Raw genomic sequence first — 18569 nt, forward strand, 5'->3', positions numbered from 1 at the left:
TTATACCACCTAATCAGACTTCTAGGCGGTGCACAAAAACATAAAAACAAGACAAGAAGACTTCGTTTAAGGAATGGAAAAGGTCAAAAATGAATGAAAACTGGAAAAAGCACAAACAATATCAAATCAGGTGCCATAAGGCGGTAAGAGGGGCCAAGAGAGACTATGAGAAAAAATAGCCAAGGAACCGAAAAACTTCAAGCCATTCTTTCGATATATTAAGGGAAAACAACCCGCGAAGGAAGTGGTGGGGCCGATGGATGACCAGGCAATAAAGGGAGTGCTAAAGGAGGACAAAGCTATCGCCAACAAACTGAACACATTTTTTTGCGTCTATATTTACCAAGGAGGATACACACAACATAATGGAAGCCAACAGGCTATACGCAGGAAACGAAGACGGGAAACTGACAGAGTTGACGGTCAGTCTAGAAGAGGTATGCAGCCAGATTGATAGACTTAAAATTGATAAATCCCCGGGACCGGATGGCATCCATCTGAGAGTAATCAAGGAACTGAAAGGGATTAAAGCTGAACTGCTTCGACTAATAGCCAATCTGTTGATTAAATCAGGAAGGATTCCGGAAGACTGGAAAGTGGCGAATGTTACGCCGATCTTCAAGAAAGGTTTGAGGGGGAGATCCGGGAAACTACAGACTGGTGTGTCTGACCTCGGTTCCGAGAAAGATGGTAGAGGTGCTGATAAAGGACAGCATCACCTTGAAGGACAAGATCTGATAAGGACCAGCCAGCTTGGCTTCAGCAAAGGAAGATCTTGCTTGATGAACTAGCTGCACTTCTTCGAGGGAGTAAACAAGCAGATAGACAAGGGTGACCCGGTCGACACTGTATATCTGGATTTTCAGAAGGCGTTCGACAAGGTCACGCATGAACGACTACTTCAAAAAATTGCGAGCCATGGAATCGAGGGTGAAATACTCACGTGGATTCAAAACTAGTTGGCAGCTAGGAAACAGAGAGTGGGGGTAAGTGGACAATACTTGGACTGGAAAAGCGTCACGAGTGGAGTGCCACAGGGATCGGTGCTTGGGCCCATGCTCTTCAACATACTGTATTTATAAATGACCTGGAAATTGGTACGACGAGTAAGGTGACTAAATTTGAGGACGATACGAAGTTATTCAGAGTAGTGAAGATGCAGAAGGAATGCGAAGACCTGCAATGTGACATAAACACGCATGAGAAATGGGCCGCAACATGGCAAATGAGGTTTAATGTGGATAAGTGTAAGGTGATGCATGTCCATAACAAAAATCTTATACACGAAAACAGGATGTTCGGTGCAGTACTCGGAGAGACCCCCAAGGAAAGAGACTTGGGAGTACTGGTCAACAAGCCGATGAAGCTGTCCACACAATGCGCGGCAGCAGCGGAAAGGACAAACAGAATGCTAGAAATTATTAGGAAGGGGATCACAAATAGATTGAAGAAGGTTATCTTGCTGCTGTACCAGGCCATGGTGCACCCTCACCTGGAGTACTGCGTCCAGCACTAGTCACCGTACATGAAGAAGGACACAGTACTACTCGAAAGGGTCCAGAGAAGAGCGACTAAAATGGTTAAGGGGCTGGAGGAGTTGCCTTACAATGAGAGATTAGAGAAACTGGGCCTCTTCTCCCTTGAAAAGAGGAGGCTGAGAGGGGACATGATCAAAATATTCAAGATAATGAAGGGAATAGACTTAGTAGATAAAGAGAGGTTGTTCACCCTCTCCAAGGTAGAGAGAACGAGTGGGCACTCTCTAAAGTTAAGAGGGGATAGATTCCATACAAATGTAAGGAAGTTCTTCTTTACCCAGAGAGTGGTAGAAAACTGGAACGCTCTTCCGGAAGCTGTTATAGGGAAAAACACCCTCCAGGGATTCAAGACAAAGTTGGACAAGTTCCTGCTGAACCAGAACGTACATAGGTAAGGCTAGAGTCGGGGCACTGGGCTTTGACCTGAGGGCTGCCACAGGAGCGGACTGCTGGGTGCAATGGACCACTGTACTGACCCATAGTGGCAATTCTAATGTTCTTATTGGCTAAAATACAGGTTTAAACTGACAAAAAATCTGTCAGAATGACGACAACATTCAGAGACACTTAAACCATGACAAACGGGAGCAGAAGGTAAAAAGGCAAGAACTACAATATTCAAGGTAAAAGATGGCATTTAGGGGGAAAACAATATGGGGAGATACTGAGGATATAATCATTCTAGGTCAGGGGTGTCCAATGTCGGTCCTCGAGGGCCGCAGTCCAGTCGGATTTTCAGGATTTCCCCAATGAATATACATGAGGTCTATTTGCATGCACTGCTTTCATTGTATGCTAATAGATCTCATGCTTATTCATTGGGGAAATCCTGAAAACCCGACTGGATTGCGGCCCTCGAGGACCGACATTGGACACCCCTGTTCTAGGTAGTCTTTACAAGGGCAGTTAGGTCTGAAAAGCATCAAGAAATAGAAAAGTCTTAAGCTTTGTCTTAAATTGATTAAGGATAGATTCATCTTGTAAGTAAGCTGGGTTACTATTCCATAAAGAGGGAGCATTCACGGAAAAAATGGAAGACCCCTCCCCCAACATTCCTGGACCCAACCCCACCATATCACCCTACACCACCTGACATCATGGAACACCACACACACACACACATCCAAACCCCCCAACATCATGGAACACCTCCCCACGCACACACATCACCTGACACCCCCGTACCTTCCACTGCAAAATCAGCAGGAGGGAAGCCCACTCCCTCCTGCTTACAGGGCCACATGCTGAGAATGATGGGGCTTCCTTCTTCCATTGCTTGGTGGAAGGAGAAAATGGGCATCTTTCCTGATGCCGGGAGGGAGGGCGTCGGGGGGGGGGGGTGTTGCTTGGCAGCAGGAGGAAGTGGGCATCTCTCCTGCTACGAGGGGTGGTGCTCAACTTTGGCAGCTCGATTTGTTGTGGGGGGGGGGGGTTGGGGGAGGTTATTCTGCACATGTGCCCATCACTATCACCATCGATGGGCAAGCGCAAATTTAGCACACCATCGCTATTCTCCGCCAACCTCATGAATATAAAATGCTTAGACCAGGGGTAGGGAACTCCGGTCCTCAAGAGCCGTATTCCAGTCGGGTTTTCAGGATTTCCCCAATGAATATGCATTGAAAGCAGTGCATGCAAATAGATCTCATGCATATTCATTGGGGGAATCCTGAAAACCCGACTGGAATACGGCTCTTGAGGACCGGAGTTCCCTACCCCTGGCTTAGACAAACTCCCATTAATAGGTGATATAATGTATACCGTGACTAAAATAAATAAATAATATTGCCCTCAGTTTAAATTCAAGAATGTTCCTCTTAAATCTTGTGCTTTTCCAGACATAAAATCCATTCTCATTATCCCTGTGTTCCATATTCACAAATTTGCTTATTCACCATTTTCACAATTCAGGGGCATTTTCACTTATTCATGGTCCTGTAGAGTGTGAGGATGTTCCCATGAGGATGAAAATAGTCATACAGCTGTGCGTGACCATTGTTACCCCATGAGATTGTTTAAACAAAACAAAAGTGTAAGGAAAATGCATTTATAAAATTAACAAGCTGTTCTTTACAAGAAGGGAACGCAAAAATGATGACTTTATGGTGCCAGGCAGCAGGTATGTGCAAAAAACTGGGAGCCTAACACCCCTTTTCCCATAGGGTCAATGGTTCCATAGTCATAAATCGATTACTGTAATGCCCTTTTTAAAGGAATTGCACAAAGTGAAATTAGACGTCTACAAATCATACAAAATACTTCCATCAAACTTATAACAAAAACAAAAAAATTTGATCACGTAACACCACTTCTTAAGAACGCTCATTGGCTTCCGGTATCTCATAGAATAACTTATAAACTATGCTTACTCACTTTTAAATCAATGCTTTTTAAAACACCCGCATTTATTTTTCAATCACTGATTCCTTACTCCTCAAACAGAACATTGCGGTCAAACGAACAACATTTACTGACAATTCCTTCTCTCAAGATCATCAACACTAGACGACAATTTATCTTTTCCGTTACGGCCCCACAAATCTGGAACTCTCTTCCAATTTATTTAAGAGAAGAACACAATATTGATAAATTTAAGACTAATTTAAAAACATTCCTTTTCAAAGATGCTTTTGAGTAATAATTCTCAACCTTGGATTTATTAATTATGTTGAATTTGACCATGCATCTTAAATACCCAACCTTGTGTTTTTCCCCGACTACTCTTTCTATAATAATTTGTAGTTCAAATCCCCTTCGCCTTTTTCTTCTTGTTTGTTAAGTTTGTATATAGTCTAGTTTATTTTAATGTTTATGTTTAAATAATGTATTACTTTTAATATTGTAATTTTAAATGTTTTTTAATGTATGTTCATCGCTTTGAAGTATGATTAAGCGATTAATCAAAAACTCTAATAAACTTGAAACTTGAAACTTGAACCAACGAGTTGACTGTATAGAGATATGCATGCACACAAAACCACACGCATATCTCTATACAGTCAATTCATCTTTGACATGTTTTTCAGTGCTGTACCTGGTTCTTCTCTGCCTCAATAAACATGATATTACCCAAAAAAAAAAAAAAAAAAAAGAGATATGCAAGATTGCAGACCTAAAAAAGAAAAGATTATTTTGCCGGCAAAGTAATTCAAATATATTTTTTAAAAATACTCACGAATCTGATTAGTGGAAGCACTGTAGAAGGCGTTGACAGTTGTTGGACTTGTAAACCATCTGTATCAATAAGACAACAATGGAAAAGCATGTGAGTTGGTTGTCACCACGTTTACCTGAGCAACCACCTGGCTAGCCAAGTCAAGCAATTTTGAAAGTAGGTAACTAGATGTATTTGCTCAGCAGGGTAAATTTGTACCCTTAGGGGATAGCCAGCTGGATGGCTATATCTCTCCGATACACAGTGTGGCGCAGTGGTTAAAGCTACAGCCTCAGCACCCTGAGGTTCTGGGTTCAGATCCTGTGCAGCTCCTTGTGACCCTGGGCAAGTCGCTTGATCCCCCCCATTGCCCCAGATACATTAGATAGATTGTGAGCCCACAGGGACAGACAGGGAAAAATGCTTGAGTAGCTGAATAAATTCATGTAAAACTGTTCTGAGTTTCCCCTGGGAGAACAGTATAGAAATAAATAAATACCGTATTTCCCCACATATAGGCCGCAAAAAATTGGTAGATAAGCCGCCCCATTTTTGTAGCCGTGGCTTACCTTCCAGTAACTGGGCAGCCTATACTACATTTAAAAATCCCGTTAGAATTGACGGCAGAGCGATACAGGACGCAGCATGCTGCAGGCCTGCAGCCGCAAACTTGGCTCCTGCTCTTCAACGCTGGCGACGCGGTTTGACGAGGCCACCGCCAGCGAGGGAGGTAGGGGAGGGCGGGGGGGGAGGGATGATTAAAAAACCCTACATAGGCTGCCCCAGATTTGCAAGCCGCACCCACTGGGCCGGCTTGCAAAACCCATATATAGGCCGGGGCCTATATATGAGGAAATACGGTATATGTTTTTCAGTCACCATGCCAGTTGTCAGTGGGAACGCCACGTGCGGTGTATAGAACTCAGACCAAGAGGCTCAAAAGTTCTCCCTCGATAAAGTCATTCCTTTGGGCTCCATCATGTCAATAGGCAGCTGCCAGAGTCAGCCACTGAGGTTTTGAAAAATCTGGATATTCAGCACCTCTGTCTGGACAGCGAGTAGTACTGAAGATCCGGCTAGGACGGCAAATGCCGGCATTATTCAGACATTGGCATTAGTCACTCCGCTGCCCTGATAATTTATCCAGAGATTTGTAGATTCACCCTTTTATGTCTTCTAGTCCCCTGCCCTGTCCCCTTGTAAATCCTTACCTGAGCAGTATGCAGTGATTCACCCTTTTTGTCCGGTGTGTCTATCCTAATTAGATTGCAAGCTCTTTCAAGCAGGAACCATATTTTGAGTGTTTAACATACAGCTAGGGTTAGCAGACGTCAGGATTTACGGGGCGGCGTCCTCTTTTTAGAGGACTGTCCAGGTGTCCAGACAGTTTTCTGGACTAGAGGGAGTTTGTCCAGGTGTTGGACTCACTCTCTCCCATCCAACCCCTACGCAAGAGTCAGGAGTCTCCCCTGTCCTCAGCATCTCTTCTGCTGCCGCAATTTCACAAAGCTTTGGGCAGCCGGCAGCATCGGCAACGGGATCCTGCTGCCGTTGGCCTGCCCTGGAAGCCTTCACCTGCAGCATCCCGCATACGTTGAAACAGGAAGTGTTGCAGAGTGAAGGCTTCCTGGCCAGGCCCCTCCTCCCCATTATTTCATTTGTACTAATCATTGCAATAATTTGTTAATGGCCCCCACACACCTTGAAATTTATTAAAATTCCCTTTCTGAATGGCTAATGTTCTTTCCATTTTGTAAATATGGCACACTGAATTCCACCAAAAACTGAAGTTCAATCTATTCCAATTTTTCCAATTACATGTTATGTGTTGTATGGAAGATATTTGGCTCTTAGCCCTCATAGACATGCCAAATCATACTGTATCATACGATTATGCCACATGATTTTCTAACAAACTATTTATTTGGCCCCAATTTATTTGAACCTTTTCTAATTCTGATATATATATTATTTTTTTTTGGGGGGGGGACATAATACTGAAGGTACAGTAAATCTTAATAGTGGGACATAATCTTGATGGGGGGACATAATCTTGATAGGGGGGACAAAATACTGAAGCTACAGTAAATCTTGATGGGGGACATAATCTTGATGAGGGGGACATAATCTTGATAGGGGGGACATAATACAGAAGCTACAGTAAATCTTGATAGGGGGGGACATAATCTTGATAGGGGGGACATAATACTGAAGCTACAGTAAATCTTGATAGGGGGACATAATACTGAAGGTACAATAAATCTTGATGGGGGACATAATCTTGAAGGTACAGTAAATCTTGATGGGGGACATAATCTTGATAGGGGGGACATAATCTTGATAGGGGGACATAATACTGAAGGTACAGTAAATTTTGATGGGGGGGACATAATCTTGATAGGGGGACATAATCTTGATAGGGGGGGACATAATACTGAAGCTACAGTAAATCTTGATAGGGGGACATAATCTTGATAGGGGACATAATCTTGATAGGGGGGACATAATACTGAAGCTACAGTAAATCTTGATAGGGGGACATAATCTTAATAGGGGGACATAATACTGAAGGTACAGTAAATTTTGATGGGGGGGACATAATCTTAATAGGGGGGACATAATACAGAAGCTACAGTAAATCTTGATAGGGGGGGACATAATCTTGATAGGGGGGACATAATACTGAAGCTACAGTAAATCTTGATAGGGGGACATAATACTGAAGGTACAATAAATCTTGATGGGGGACATAATCTTGAAGGTACAGTAAATCTTGATGGGGGACATAATCTTGATAGGGGGGACATAATCTTGATAGGGGGGACATAATACTGAAGGTACAGTAAATTTTGATGGGGGGGACATAATCTTGATAGGGGGACATAATCTTGATAGGGGGGGACATAATACTGAAGCTACAGTAAATCTTGATAGGGGGACATAATCTTGATAGGGGACATAATCTTGATAGGGGGGGCATAATACTGAAGCTACAGTAAATCTTGATAGGGGGTACATAATCTTAATAGGGAGGACATAATCTTGATAGGGGGGACATAATACTGAAGGTACAGTAAATCTTGATAGTGGGACATAATCTTGTTAGGGGGGACATAATACTGAAGGTACAGTAAATCTTGATGGGGGACATAATCTTGATGGGGGGAACATAATCTTGATGGTATAGTAAATCTTGATGGGGGACATAATCTTGATAGGGGGACATAATACTTAAGGTACAGTAAATCTTGATGGGGGACATAATCTTAATAGGGGGGACATAATCTTGATAGGGGGACATAATTCTGAAGGTACAGTAAATTTTGATGGGGGGGACATAATCTTGATAGGGGGACATAATCTTGATAGGGGGACATAATACTGAAGCTACAGTAAATCTTGATAGGGGGACATAATGTTGATAGGGGACATAATCTTGATAGGGGGGACATAATACTGAAGCTACAGTAAATCTTGATAGGGGGGACATAATCTTAATAGGGGGGACATAATCTTGATAGGGGGGACATAATACTGAAGGTACAGTAAATCTTGATAGTGGGACATAATCTTGTTAGGGGGGACATAATACTGAAGGTACAGTAAATCTTGATAGGGGGACATAATCTTGATAGAGGGGACATAATCTTGATAGGGGGGACATAATACTGAAGGTACAGTAAATCTTGATAGGGGGGATATAATCTTGATAGAGGGAACATAATCTTGATAGGGGGGGGCATAATACTGAAGGTACAGTAAATCTTGATAGGGGGACATAATCTTGATAGGGGGGGACATAATCTTGATAGGGGGAACATAATACTGAAGCTACAGTAAATCTTGATAGGGGGGACATAATCTTGATAGGGGGGATATAATCTTGATAGGGGGGACATAATACCGAAGGTACAGTAAATCTTGATAGGGGGGACATAATCTTGATAGGGGGGGGACATAATACTGAAGGTACAGTAAATCTTGATAGGGGGGACATAATCTTGATAGAGGGGACATAATCTTGATAGGGGGGACATAATACTGAAGGTACAGTAAATCTTGATAGGGGGATATAATCTTGATAGAGGGGACATAATCTTGATAGGGGAGACATAATCTTGATGGGGGGACATAATCTTGATAGGGGGGGACATAATACTGAAGGTACAGTAAATCTTGATAGGGGGGACATAATCTTGATAGGGGGGGACATAATACTGAAGGTACAGTAAATCTTGATAGAGGGGACATAATCTTGATAGGGGGGACATAATACTGAAGGTACAGTAAATCTTGATAGGGGGGATATAATCTTGATAGAGGGGACATAATCTTGATAGGGGAGACATAATCTTGATGGGGGGACATAATCTTGATAGGGGGGGACATAATACTGAAGGTACAGTAAATCTTGATAGGAGGGACATAATCTTGATAGGGGGGATATAATCTTGATAGGGGGGACATAATACCGAAGGTACAGTAAATCTTGATAGGGGGACATAATCTTGATAGGGGGGGACATAATACTGAAGGTACAGTAAATCTTGATAGGGGGACATAATCTTGATAGAGGGGACATAATCTTGATAGGGGGGACATAATACTGAAGGTATAGTAAATCTTGATAGGGGGGATATAATCTTGATAGAGGGGACATAATCTTGATAGGGGAGACATAATCTTGATGGGGGGACATAATCTTGATAGGGGGGGACATAATACTGAAGGTACAGTAAATCTTGATAGGGGGGATATAATCTTGATAGAGGGGACATAATCTTGATGGGGGGACATAATACTGAAGGTACAGTAAATCTTGATGGGGGGGACATAATCTTGATGGGGGGGACATAATACCGAAGGTACAGTAAATCTTGATAGGTTCTGACATTCTGTACTAAATCAATATTGAGTGTTGTCCAAATAAGTTGCAGTGCATAAGCTTCAAGACCACATGTCTGCACATGTCACCTAAAAGAGGCCCAAAGGATAATTCTTATACCGGTTCAATCGAGGGCCCTGCAGCCTACTAAGACACCCCTGTTCACAGCAATAGTCTTTTGAAAGCAGAATTGCATGGGAGACCAGATCAATGTTTAATTTGACTTCAAAAGGATGCGAATACTCACTCTGTTTTGGGAACTTCCTTTCTCAGCCAGTAGAAATCATACTGCGCCAGGAACTTGAGGGTCTGCAGGACATTGTCAAAGTAATTTGTTTCTGAGAACTTCATCTGTGAAAACAAATCAGAAGCAGCTGCTGTTTAAGGGGCCAATTTGTGAAAGGATCGCTCCCATTTAGGACTAAATTCTATACATTTCAGCCTATAAAATCAGCGCCAGAAAAACGCTATTCTATAAACCATGCTTAAAGTTAAACGTGATTTATAGAATAGCGCTTATGCCTAAACTTACATAAGAACATAAGAATTGCCTTACTGGGACAGACTGAAGGCCCATCAAGCCCAGTATCCTGTTTCCAACAGTGGCCAACCCAGGTCCCAAGTACCTAGTTAGATCCCAAGTAGTAAAACAGATTCCATGCTGCTTATCCTAGGAATAAGCAATTGATTTCCCTACGCCATCTCAATAATGGCCTATAGGTTTCTCTTTTAGGAAATTATCCAAACCTTTTTGAAACCCTGCTAAGCTAACTGATTTCGCCACATTCTCCGGCAATGAATTCCAGAGTTTAATTACACGTTGTGTGAAGAAATATTTTCTCCGGTTTGTTTTAAATCTACTACTTAGTAGCTTTATCGCATGTCCCCTAATCCTAGTATTTTTGGAAAGATTGAACAAGTGATTCACATCTACCCATTCCACTCCACTTAGGTGTGGCTATTTGTACCAATGAAAATGTGGTGCAAATACTCATGCCTATACTTAGGCGCAGAGGCCCTAATTCTATAATTACACATGTAATTTAAAGAAATGCCTCTGATCCTTGTCCCCCCCCCCCATTTCTATGCCCTCCTTTTTTGACGTGCGCATATAATTTTGCTACGGATCCTTAACCTAAATTTACGCACATTGGCCCAGATTCTCTAAAAGGCACCGGATTTTTAGGCGCTGGTAGGCACCCAAACTCAGTAAAAATAAAAAACACAATTGAAAAGACATTTCGCTGGAATCGTTCTGAACGTGAACTCGCAGGCCTTGAGCATGCTCAGATGCTCAAGGCCCAGCAGAAGAGGAGACCGATCTTCGGGCACCGGCACCAAGCACAGGACACGCTGGTGCCAGTGCCCAGATGAGGGTAAGAAGCGGCGGGGGGGTGCCGGATTGTGGCCGGGGGGGGGTGCTGCATTGTGGTGGGGGGGTGCCGGATCGCAGGGGGGGGGCCTTCGGGGGGAGCAATGCCAGTTCTCGGGGGGGGGGGGGAAACGCATCAAAGCGAGTTTCCATTATTTTTTATGGGGAAACTCGCTTTGATAAACGAGCATTTTGGATTACGAGCATGCACCTGGAACGGATTATGCTCGTAATCCAAGGTACCACTGTACTAGGCATTCTGCTTGAAATCATGTTCCTCTCTGTCAAACATAAAATCATCCATAACTGCAGGATTCAATGAGTTACTCACTATCCATGACATCAAATCAACAGATTCTTCTCCCTTGCAGAAAATATGCACAAATTCAATGCCATGGAAATGAGCCCTCTTCAAGCTCCTTACATTAGTGTAGAGCACACAGGCCAAACTGAAGTTTCCCTCTCTGCCATAAGGATCCAGGAAGGCGTTACCAGGATGCTGGAAGTGAAACACTTAAAATCTTCCCCGATGACACTGAGTTTCAGATGTCACAAACCGAGCGGCAGAAGCTGATGTAAATACCAAACCAACCCATAGCAACCCTTCTATAAAGAAAATGGCTTCTCTAAAGCAAATGCTGAGAAATCTACGCCTGCTCCGCAATGCATTTATCTCCCCAAGTTATTTCCTTTTTTTTTTTTTTTTTTTAACTTTAAGTGGAAAACATGCTCTCTACTGCACTCGCCCCCAGAAGTTACACCATTGAGTCATCTTTGCCTTCCGTTCCCAACTGTCAGACATCCAATCAGACTCCTCTTCAGAAACTTCAATCGCAGGACCTCCCCTTCCGTCTACCAATCCTCTCTCTGGCCCCCCTCCGATCCAACTGACTGTTATTGAAAATCTCTGCAGCGGTAAATTTATTCCAAGCCGCAGCTAATCCATTGGGGAGGAAGGTCCAGGAACTCCGTACATGCATAGAAGTTAGGCAGACTGACCTTTTTCCAAACCAGCCGGCCAGCGTCAATGGCACACATCGTACCAGTGGAGTCAGGAAGAATGCAACACAGGGGATCCACCACTCCAGTAGTCACCCCAACCCACAGCCAGTGCAGTATATCTACTATCGAATTCTCAGCATTGCCTCATTGGAAAAATTCCGACCTCCAAATTCTCTTGATGTCAGGTAAAATTTTGAATATATTATCTACATTATCTGAATTTTCTACAAGTGCAGATTCTTCCTCTGTTTTAAATTAAAACTGTTCCATTAGTTCCATTTCAGTTAGGAATTAATTATGGCAGCCATCTTAATAACAAATAAAATTAATATTTTAAATATTTAGTTATATCCAAATTTCTCATAATATTTCAAATCAAGGTAATAAATAGAATCTATATGAAATAGTTTTCTTCCTTAAAATCTCTTTAACTCAGACGTTTCTTGAGCTGAAATGAATTTTTTGAGTTTTTCTGGATCTTCAAATTGACGAACTTTATCTTTATATGTAATTCTCATCAAAGCAGGATAAAAAAATCCATATTTTGCTCCAATATCCCTTAATGGTTGTCTCAGCTGTAAAAATTGTTTCCTTATCTGAACAGTCTCTTTTGCAAGAACTGAGACAAATATCAGTTTAGAATCTTTGTAGGCTGGATTTTTTGTTTCTTTTGCTGCTTTTAAAATTTCAAGAACCTGTTGAAACCTTAGTAATCTTAGTATTACTGGTCTAGGTCTTTCTTGATTTTGAGATTTTTTTTCCTCCAATTCTGTGCTCTCTCTATCTCTAATTGCATTTTAAAATTAATAGATAAAATTTTTGGAATTGCTTCCTCCAAGAAAAAAAAAATGTTTCTCCCTTCAGCTCCTTCTTTTAAACCAAAAATTCTCAAATTCTGTCTTCTGGATCTATTTTCCATATCTATCATTTTTTTCTTTCAGTCCTTTTATTATACTGTGATCTTCTATATGATCCTGTTGTATTTATTCAATCTTATCCATTCTATTACTTACTATATCCAATTTATTGTTCATATTATTCATCTCCTTCCTCATTTCACTTAATTTAAATTGATGTTTCTAATTCCTTCCATTACCTCTATAATGTCTAAGGCATCCATTGGCAGAGGAGACCCACTTGGAGTCTGTGGATCTTCTTTCAATCTTTTAACGTTTCCTGCTATTTTACTTGTGTTTCCAAATTCTTCTGCTTATAAGAAGCCATTGTTTAAGATTTTATCTTGATAGTTGAGAAAAATTGTAACTTTAGGATCTAAAAATGATGTTTAGAGGAGAGAGCTTAACTGTTAGCCAGCCATCCATTAGTCCTCAAGTTCTGGAATCAATTTATTTTTTTTTTTTAAATGCCCAGTTCTTATGAGTTTTGACAAAACTATCTTTATCAAGGAGAATCACTTATCGATAAAGAGATAGGTCCCGTCTCTGAATCAGTTTCTTCCCTTCTGTGTTCTAGTCTTGGGTCAGGAAAAGAGGTGTGAATCATTCGCACAGGCAATTCAGTAGAATTATAACTGAAATACTTACAGTTTTGATGTTTTCATTTAAGAATGTGTCGTTCTTAATGAACGTCGGGTAACCCACTTTGGACAGAACTGCTTTTGCCTGGGAGGAGCGGGAGAAACAACCAAAAGACAATTAGTAGTGTGACGGCATTTTAACAAAACTATTAACCACCTTAATCCACTTTTACCCTTCTCAGCTTTTAAAAAAATATCAAATATGCCGGTGAACTGTTAAAGGTTTACCAGAGATTTCGAGGCATGTGTGTTTTGCTATTTTGAAAATGCAGGTACCTGGATTACAGAATCACCCTTTAAGGACTAGATTCGGTTAATGGCACCCCCAAAAAATGCATACTTGGCGCTATACTATAAACAGCATTGTGTTTATAGAAAGGCGCATAGCTACGGTTACCAGATTTTCCGTTTGAAAAATCCGGACCCCCCTAGACCCGCCCCCCAATCCCACCCCAGCCATGCCCCCCGTTGCCTGCTCTCATCGGGCTGGAGGTCATCCGTGCATGTGCTGCGATGATGTCACGTATGCGTGTGGCATCCGCACAAGCACAGATGACCTCCTGCCTGATGTGATGTGGAGGAAAGCTTTTCAAAATCTGGACAAAGTGCCGGGTTTTGAAAAGCCATCCGAACCCCCGAACATGTCCTCATAAGGAGGACATGTCCGTGAAACTCAGGACATCTGGTAACTCTATGCATAGTGCTGGGATTTGCACCCAACTGTGGGTGTGAAAATTTAGTACATAGATGAAAGCGTGCGGGACAATTGCACGTGGAAAAAGGAGCTCAGACAAATGCGCGTAGGACGTCAGCGCGCCAGATTAAAAGTTAAATTTAAAGCACTCCGAGGAGGTATTTGTGGGGGAACTCCCCCCAGTTTACTTAGAAGTGTTGGCGCTGCCGTCGGGGGCTGGGGGAACCCCCCCCACCATTACAGAAGAAAGTGTAATTTTCCCTGTTTCAGGGAAAAATTACAATTTCCTCTACGTGTGGAACGGGGTTTCCACCCCAAGGCAGCACCAACACTTCTAAGCAAACTGGGGGAGGGGGGGTTCCACACACACACACCCTCGTAGCGCTTTTAATTTAACTTTTAATTCGGTGCACTGACGTCCTGCACGCATTTGTCTGAGCTCCTTTGTCCGCATGTGATTGTCTGGCGCACTTTAGTCCCGAGAATTTACACCTACAGAAACTTGATAAGAGGGGTGGAGTGGGTGACAGGTCAAAAGCGCGCCGGGACAAAGGCGCGAGCAGACAATTGAGCGCAGCGCGGAGGCGTGCGTCGAAGAAAATTACTGTTTTTAGGGCTCCGATGGGTGGGCGTGGGGGGAACCCACTTTACTTAATACAGATTGCGCCGCATTTTAGGGGCGTTGTGGGGGGTTTGGGGGGGTTGTAACCCCCTATATTTTACTGAAAACTTCACTTTTTCCCTGTTTTTAGGGAAAAAGTTAAGTTTACAGTAAAATGTGGGGGGTTACAACCCCCCAAACCCCCCACAACGCCGGCGCAATTTGTTTTAAGTAAACTGGGGGTGCTCCCCAACAAAACCCCCCGTCGGAGCCCCTAAAAACAGTAATTCTCTTCGGCGCGCACCTCCGTCTTGCGCTCAGTTGTCGGCGCGCGCCTTTGTCTTCCGCATTGTTGTCTATGAACCGGTGGAGTGGCCTAGTGGTTAGAGCTGCTGCCTCAGCACCCTGAGGTTGCGAGTTCAATCCCAGTCTGCTCCCTGTGACCCTGAGCAAGCAACCTAACCCTCCATGACCTGCCCCAGGTACGAGAGTTAGATTTCAATCCTGCCAGGACAGCTGGGGAAAATACTCAAGAACACCTGATTACTATTCAATGGATTGTAAATCACTTTGGGCGAATCTCTACATGAAAAGGCCTAGTTAATAAATCTGTCTTAAATGAATAAACCTTCCCTATTTCCTTCTTCTCAGTGTCCAGCACATTCCCTCTCCTAACCCAAAACAGTCTGCCATCTTTTTTCACCCTCCCTTCCCCAACACATTCTGACATCTCCCCCTCCCTCTCTTTCTCACTTTCTTCTCTGTCTAGCTTTGTCTATTTCTGCCTCTTCCCCCCCCCCCACTCCCACCCCTCCAGATCTGTACTGGTCCCTTACATCTGTTCTGGTCTTGCGACGCCTTCAGAGTATAGCCGGCATAAGCAGGGACTAGAATTGGCGGGCTCGCTTCCGGAACCGTCCAAAACAACAGCTGGAAGTGCATCAGAGGGGGCTGGAACCTGGCTGGAAGCGTTGTAGCACAAGACTCTGGACCAGCCATTCCTGCTCAGAGTGGCTGGGAAGGAGCAGCGAGACTAGGACAGGTTTGAGGAGAGGAAACAAATGTGAGGGGGGCGGAGAGGGGACCAAGCTGAATGGGGAAAGAGGAGGGGAAGGCATCCTGGAACATGTGGGACACTGAAGGGAGTGAATCACTCGAGCTAGTAACATATGGGGGGGGGGGCAATGTCCCCCCTCTCCCCCAAACTACACCCATGAGTAGGATATTTCTATTGGGGCATGGATCATAGAAATTTCTGTTGCAAGCTGTGCTCTCATCACTTCTGTTTGTAAGGTTTTACCGTATTTGCCGGTGTATAGGGTGCAGCGGCGTATAAGATGCACCCACTTTTTTATATACATTTTTAAGAAAAAGAAATGCTGACGCGCGTGTACAGTGCCCCCTCCCCGGTCAGGCTCTGCACCCAGCCCCCCTCCCTGTCAGACACTGCTCACAGCCCCCTTCCCTCCAAGGCTTTCCACCCTGTCCTCCCCCCCTCCCTGCCCTGCCCATCCTACCTCCTCTGCCGCTGGAATCCATGGTGGTGCAGAGTTGCAGCGGGCAAGAGCGAGCTTTCCGCGCTCCTGCCCCGCTGCTAACCCGGTCGATCGCTGCCGTGGCTGCCACGAGTTCTGGCTTCTTTAGCCGCTGAGCAGTACGAGCAGGGGTGTGCTTTGGCACCGCTGCTCGGTGTTGAGTGGCTTCCTGGATGGGTCCCGCAAATTCTCGTGAGGGGAAAAAAGGGAGTCCTATACGCCAGCAAATATGGTATATTGTACTGTTTCTCAAAAATTACTGTTCAAAACATTAAAAAAATAATGGGAACTCTAAGGCCTAATTTTACCGCAGCTTAACAAAAGGACCCCCCTTATCTCCAGAGACTTAAGAGAACAAGCAAGCCCAGTGCCAATTTCCTCCTTTCTGATGGATGTAGGAAATTTGGCATGCCTGCTTAACCATACTTGCAGATCCAAATTCTTCCGGCTGAGGCACGCATTCCTCGGACTGTGTTAGGCCACAAACCCCACATGTGAAAAACACGGAGCAGAAATCCAGCCATAAATGGAGTCAAATAAGGAATGTTTTCTAAATGGTGGCAGAAGGACCAAAAGCCTTTGAGAAGTGTAGGCCACATCAACACCTCAGCTGTGTGCAAGTTACACAACGGCGTCTGTTGATTTGCGCCCAGCGCACACTCCAGTTTATTTATTCATTTTTTATACCGTTATCTCAGGGGAAGCTCAGAACGGTTTACATGAATTTATTCAGGTACTCAAGCATTTTTCCCTGTCTGTCCTGGTGGGCTCACAATCTATCTAATGTATCTGGGGCAATGGGGGGATTAAGTGACCTGCCCAGGGTCACAAGGAGCAGTGTGGGTTTGAACCCACGGCCTCAGGGTGCTGAAGCTGTAGCTTTAACCACTGGACCACTCTAGAAATCAAAATGTAGCTAAAGTGAGCCAAGTAAAGGACAATCAAGCCATTGTGACATCACTGATGAGGTTGGCTCTTAGGCATTGGTGGAATGAGGCATTGTGATGTCACAATACCAGCTCTGGCTATCAGAGGCTGAAAGTTTTCACACTATGTATTTATTCAGTTTTCTATACTGTTCTCCTAGGGGAGCTCAGAACAGTTTACATGAATTTATTCAGGAGATTAAGTGATTTGCCCAAGGTCACAAGGAGCAGCATGGGTTTGAACGCACTTCAGGTTGCTGAGGCTGTACTTTTAACCACTGCACGACACTCTCCTAGTTCACTGTATAAGCCATTTGTATTTGTAATCACCTTCCTCAAAGCACAGAGGAAAAGCTCCTCGGTTTTAATTCATGCTAGCACACCTATTTAAATTAGTGATATAAGTCTCAAATGACTTGCCAATATTCCTAAGCAATCAATTTAATCACTTAATTAAGCAGCCTTTGTATTGCGTCTGCATAATTTAGCTTCTTAACATTTCTGATTAAAACCAAGACAAGGAGCTAAATAATTCAGGATTGTTGATGAACAGCTCTCTTGAAAGCCGTGTGTGGTGCAGCTTGTTTAAAACCGCCGTGGGTTTCAAGCATTGTGTAGCTTAACCGTTCCAGGACTGCCTGAAGGAGCACAAACCTCCAGATTAGAGAATGACACAGGGACAAATGCGTCCCCGACCCCCGCAGGATCTAGCTCCATCCTCATCCCGTTCCGGCAAGTTCTGTCTCAGAAGTGTTCGAGGTCTGTGCAGATGTTATATTAATCGGGTTTTTTATTCCGCCTTCCCTTATTCAGTTCAAGGTCGAATTACATTACAAGAGGTTGGGTCAGTTACACAGGTAGATCAATATAACTACCTTGTTTCCCCCCAAAATAAGACCTATCCCCCAAATAAGCCCTAGTTCAGGTCAATCCGCAAAAGCCCCCCCCCCCCCACCCCCCTCCACCGAAAGTCCCTGACACTCCCTGACTCCATCCGTGCCCGATTTGCTGAGAAAAATCAGACTCATCAATTCAGCAACACCCACTCCAGTGGGACCTGGCATACCTAAAGCGGCAGCAGCTCTCTGAATGGACTGGTTATCGGCCTTCTCCGCTGGGGCCTTCCCTCTGCTGTGTCACTGATGACATCAACAGTGATGCGGCAGAGGGAAGGCCACAAAGCAGTCCGTTCAGAGCACTGTCATTGCTGCTGCTTTTGGAGGCCTCGGAGCGGAGGTACGTCAGTCTCACGGTGGGAGGGTCGGTGGGGTTCTGCTGCACAGAGGGATGGGAGGGAGGGATAGAAAGGTGCTGAACAAGATGGG

The 18569-nt window shown here is 43.8% G+C and overlaps 1 protein-coding gene across 2 annotated transcripts in view; it reads right to left on the minus strand.

Annotated features, from left to right (window-relative positions):
* The window catches only part of PHEX (phosphate regulating endopeptidase homolog X-linked), a 188945-nt gene that overhangs the window by 40538 nt on the left and 129838 nt on the right, over window positions 1-18569 (minus strand). For both annotated transcript variants that reach the window (XM_033949946.1, XM_033949945.1), the window contains 3 exons: window positions 13496-13573; window positions 9825-9928; window positions 4714-4772 (listed from right to left, as the gene is read on the minus strand). In XM_033949946.1, the coding sequence (XP_033805837.1) occupies window positions 4714-4772; window positions 9825-9928; window positions 13496-13573 (241 nt within the window). The remainder of the gene's footprint in view (window positions 1-4713; window positions 4773-9824; window positions 9929-13495; window positions 13574-18569) is intronic.

This window comes from Geotrypetes seraphini, chromosome 6 (assembly GCF_902459505.1).
Source record: "Geotrypetes seraphini chromosome 6, aGeoSer1.1, whole genome shotgun sequence".
NCBI lineage: Eukaryota > Metazoa > Chordata > Amphibia > Gymnophiona > Dermophiidae > Geotrypetes > Geotrypetes seraphini.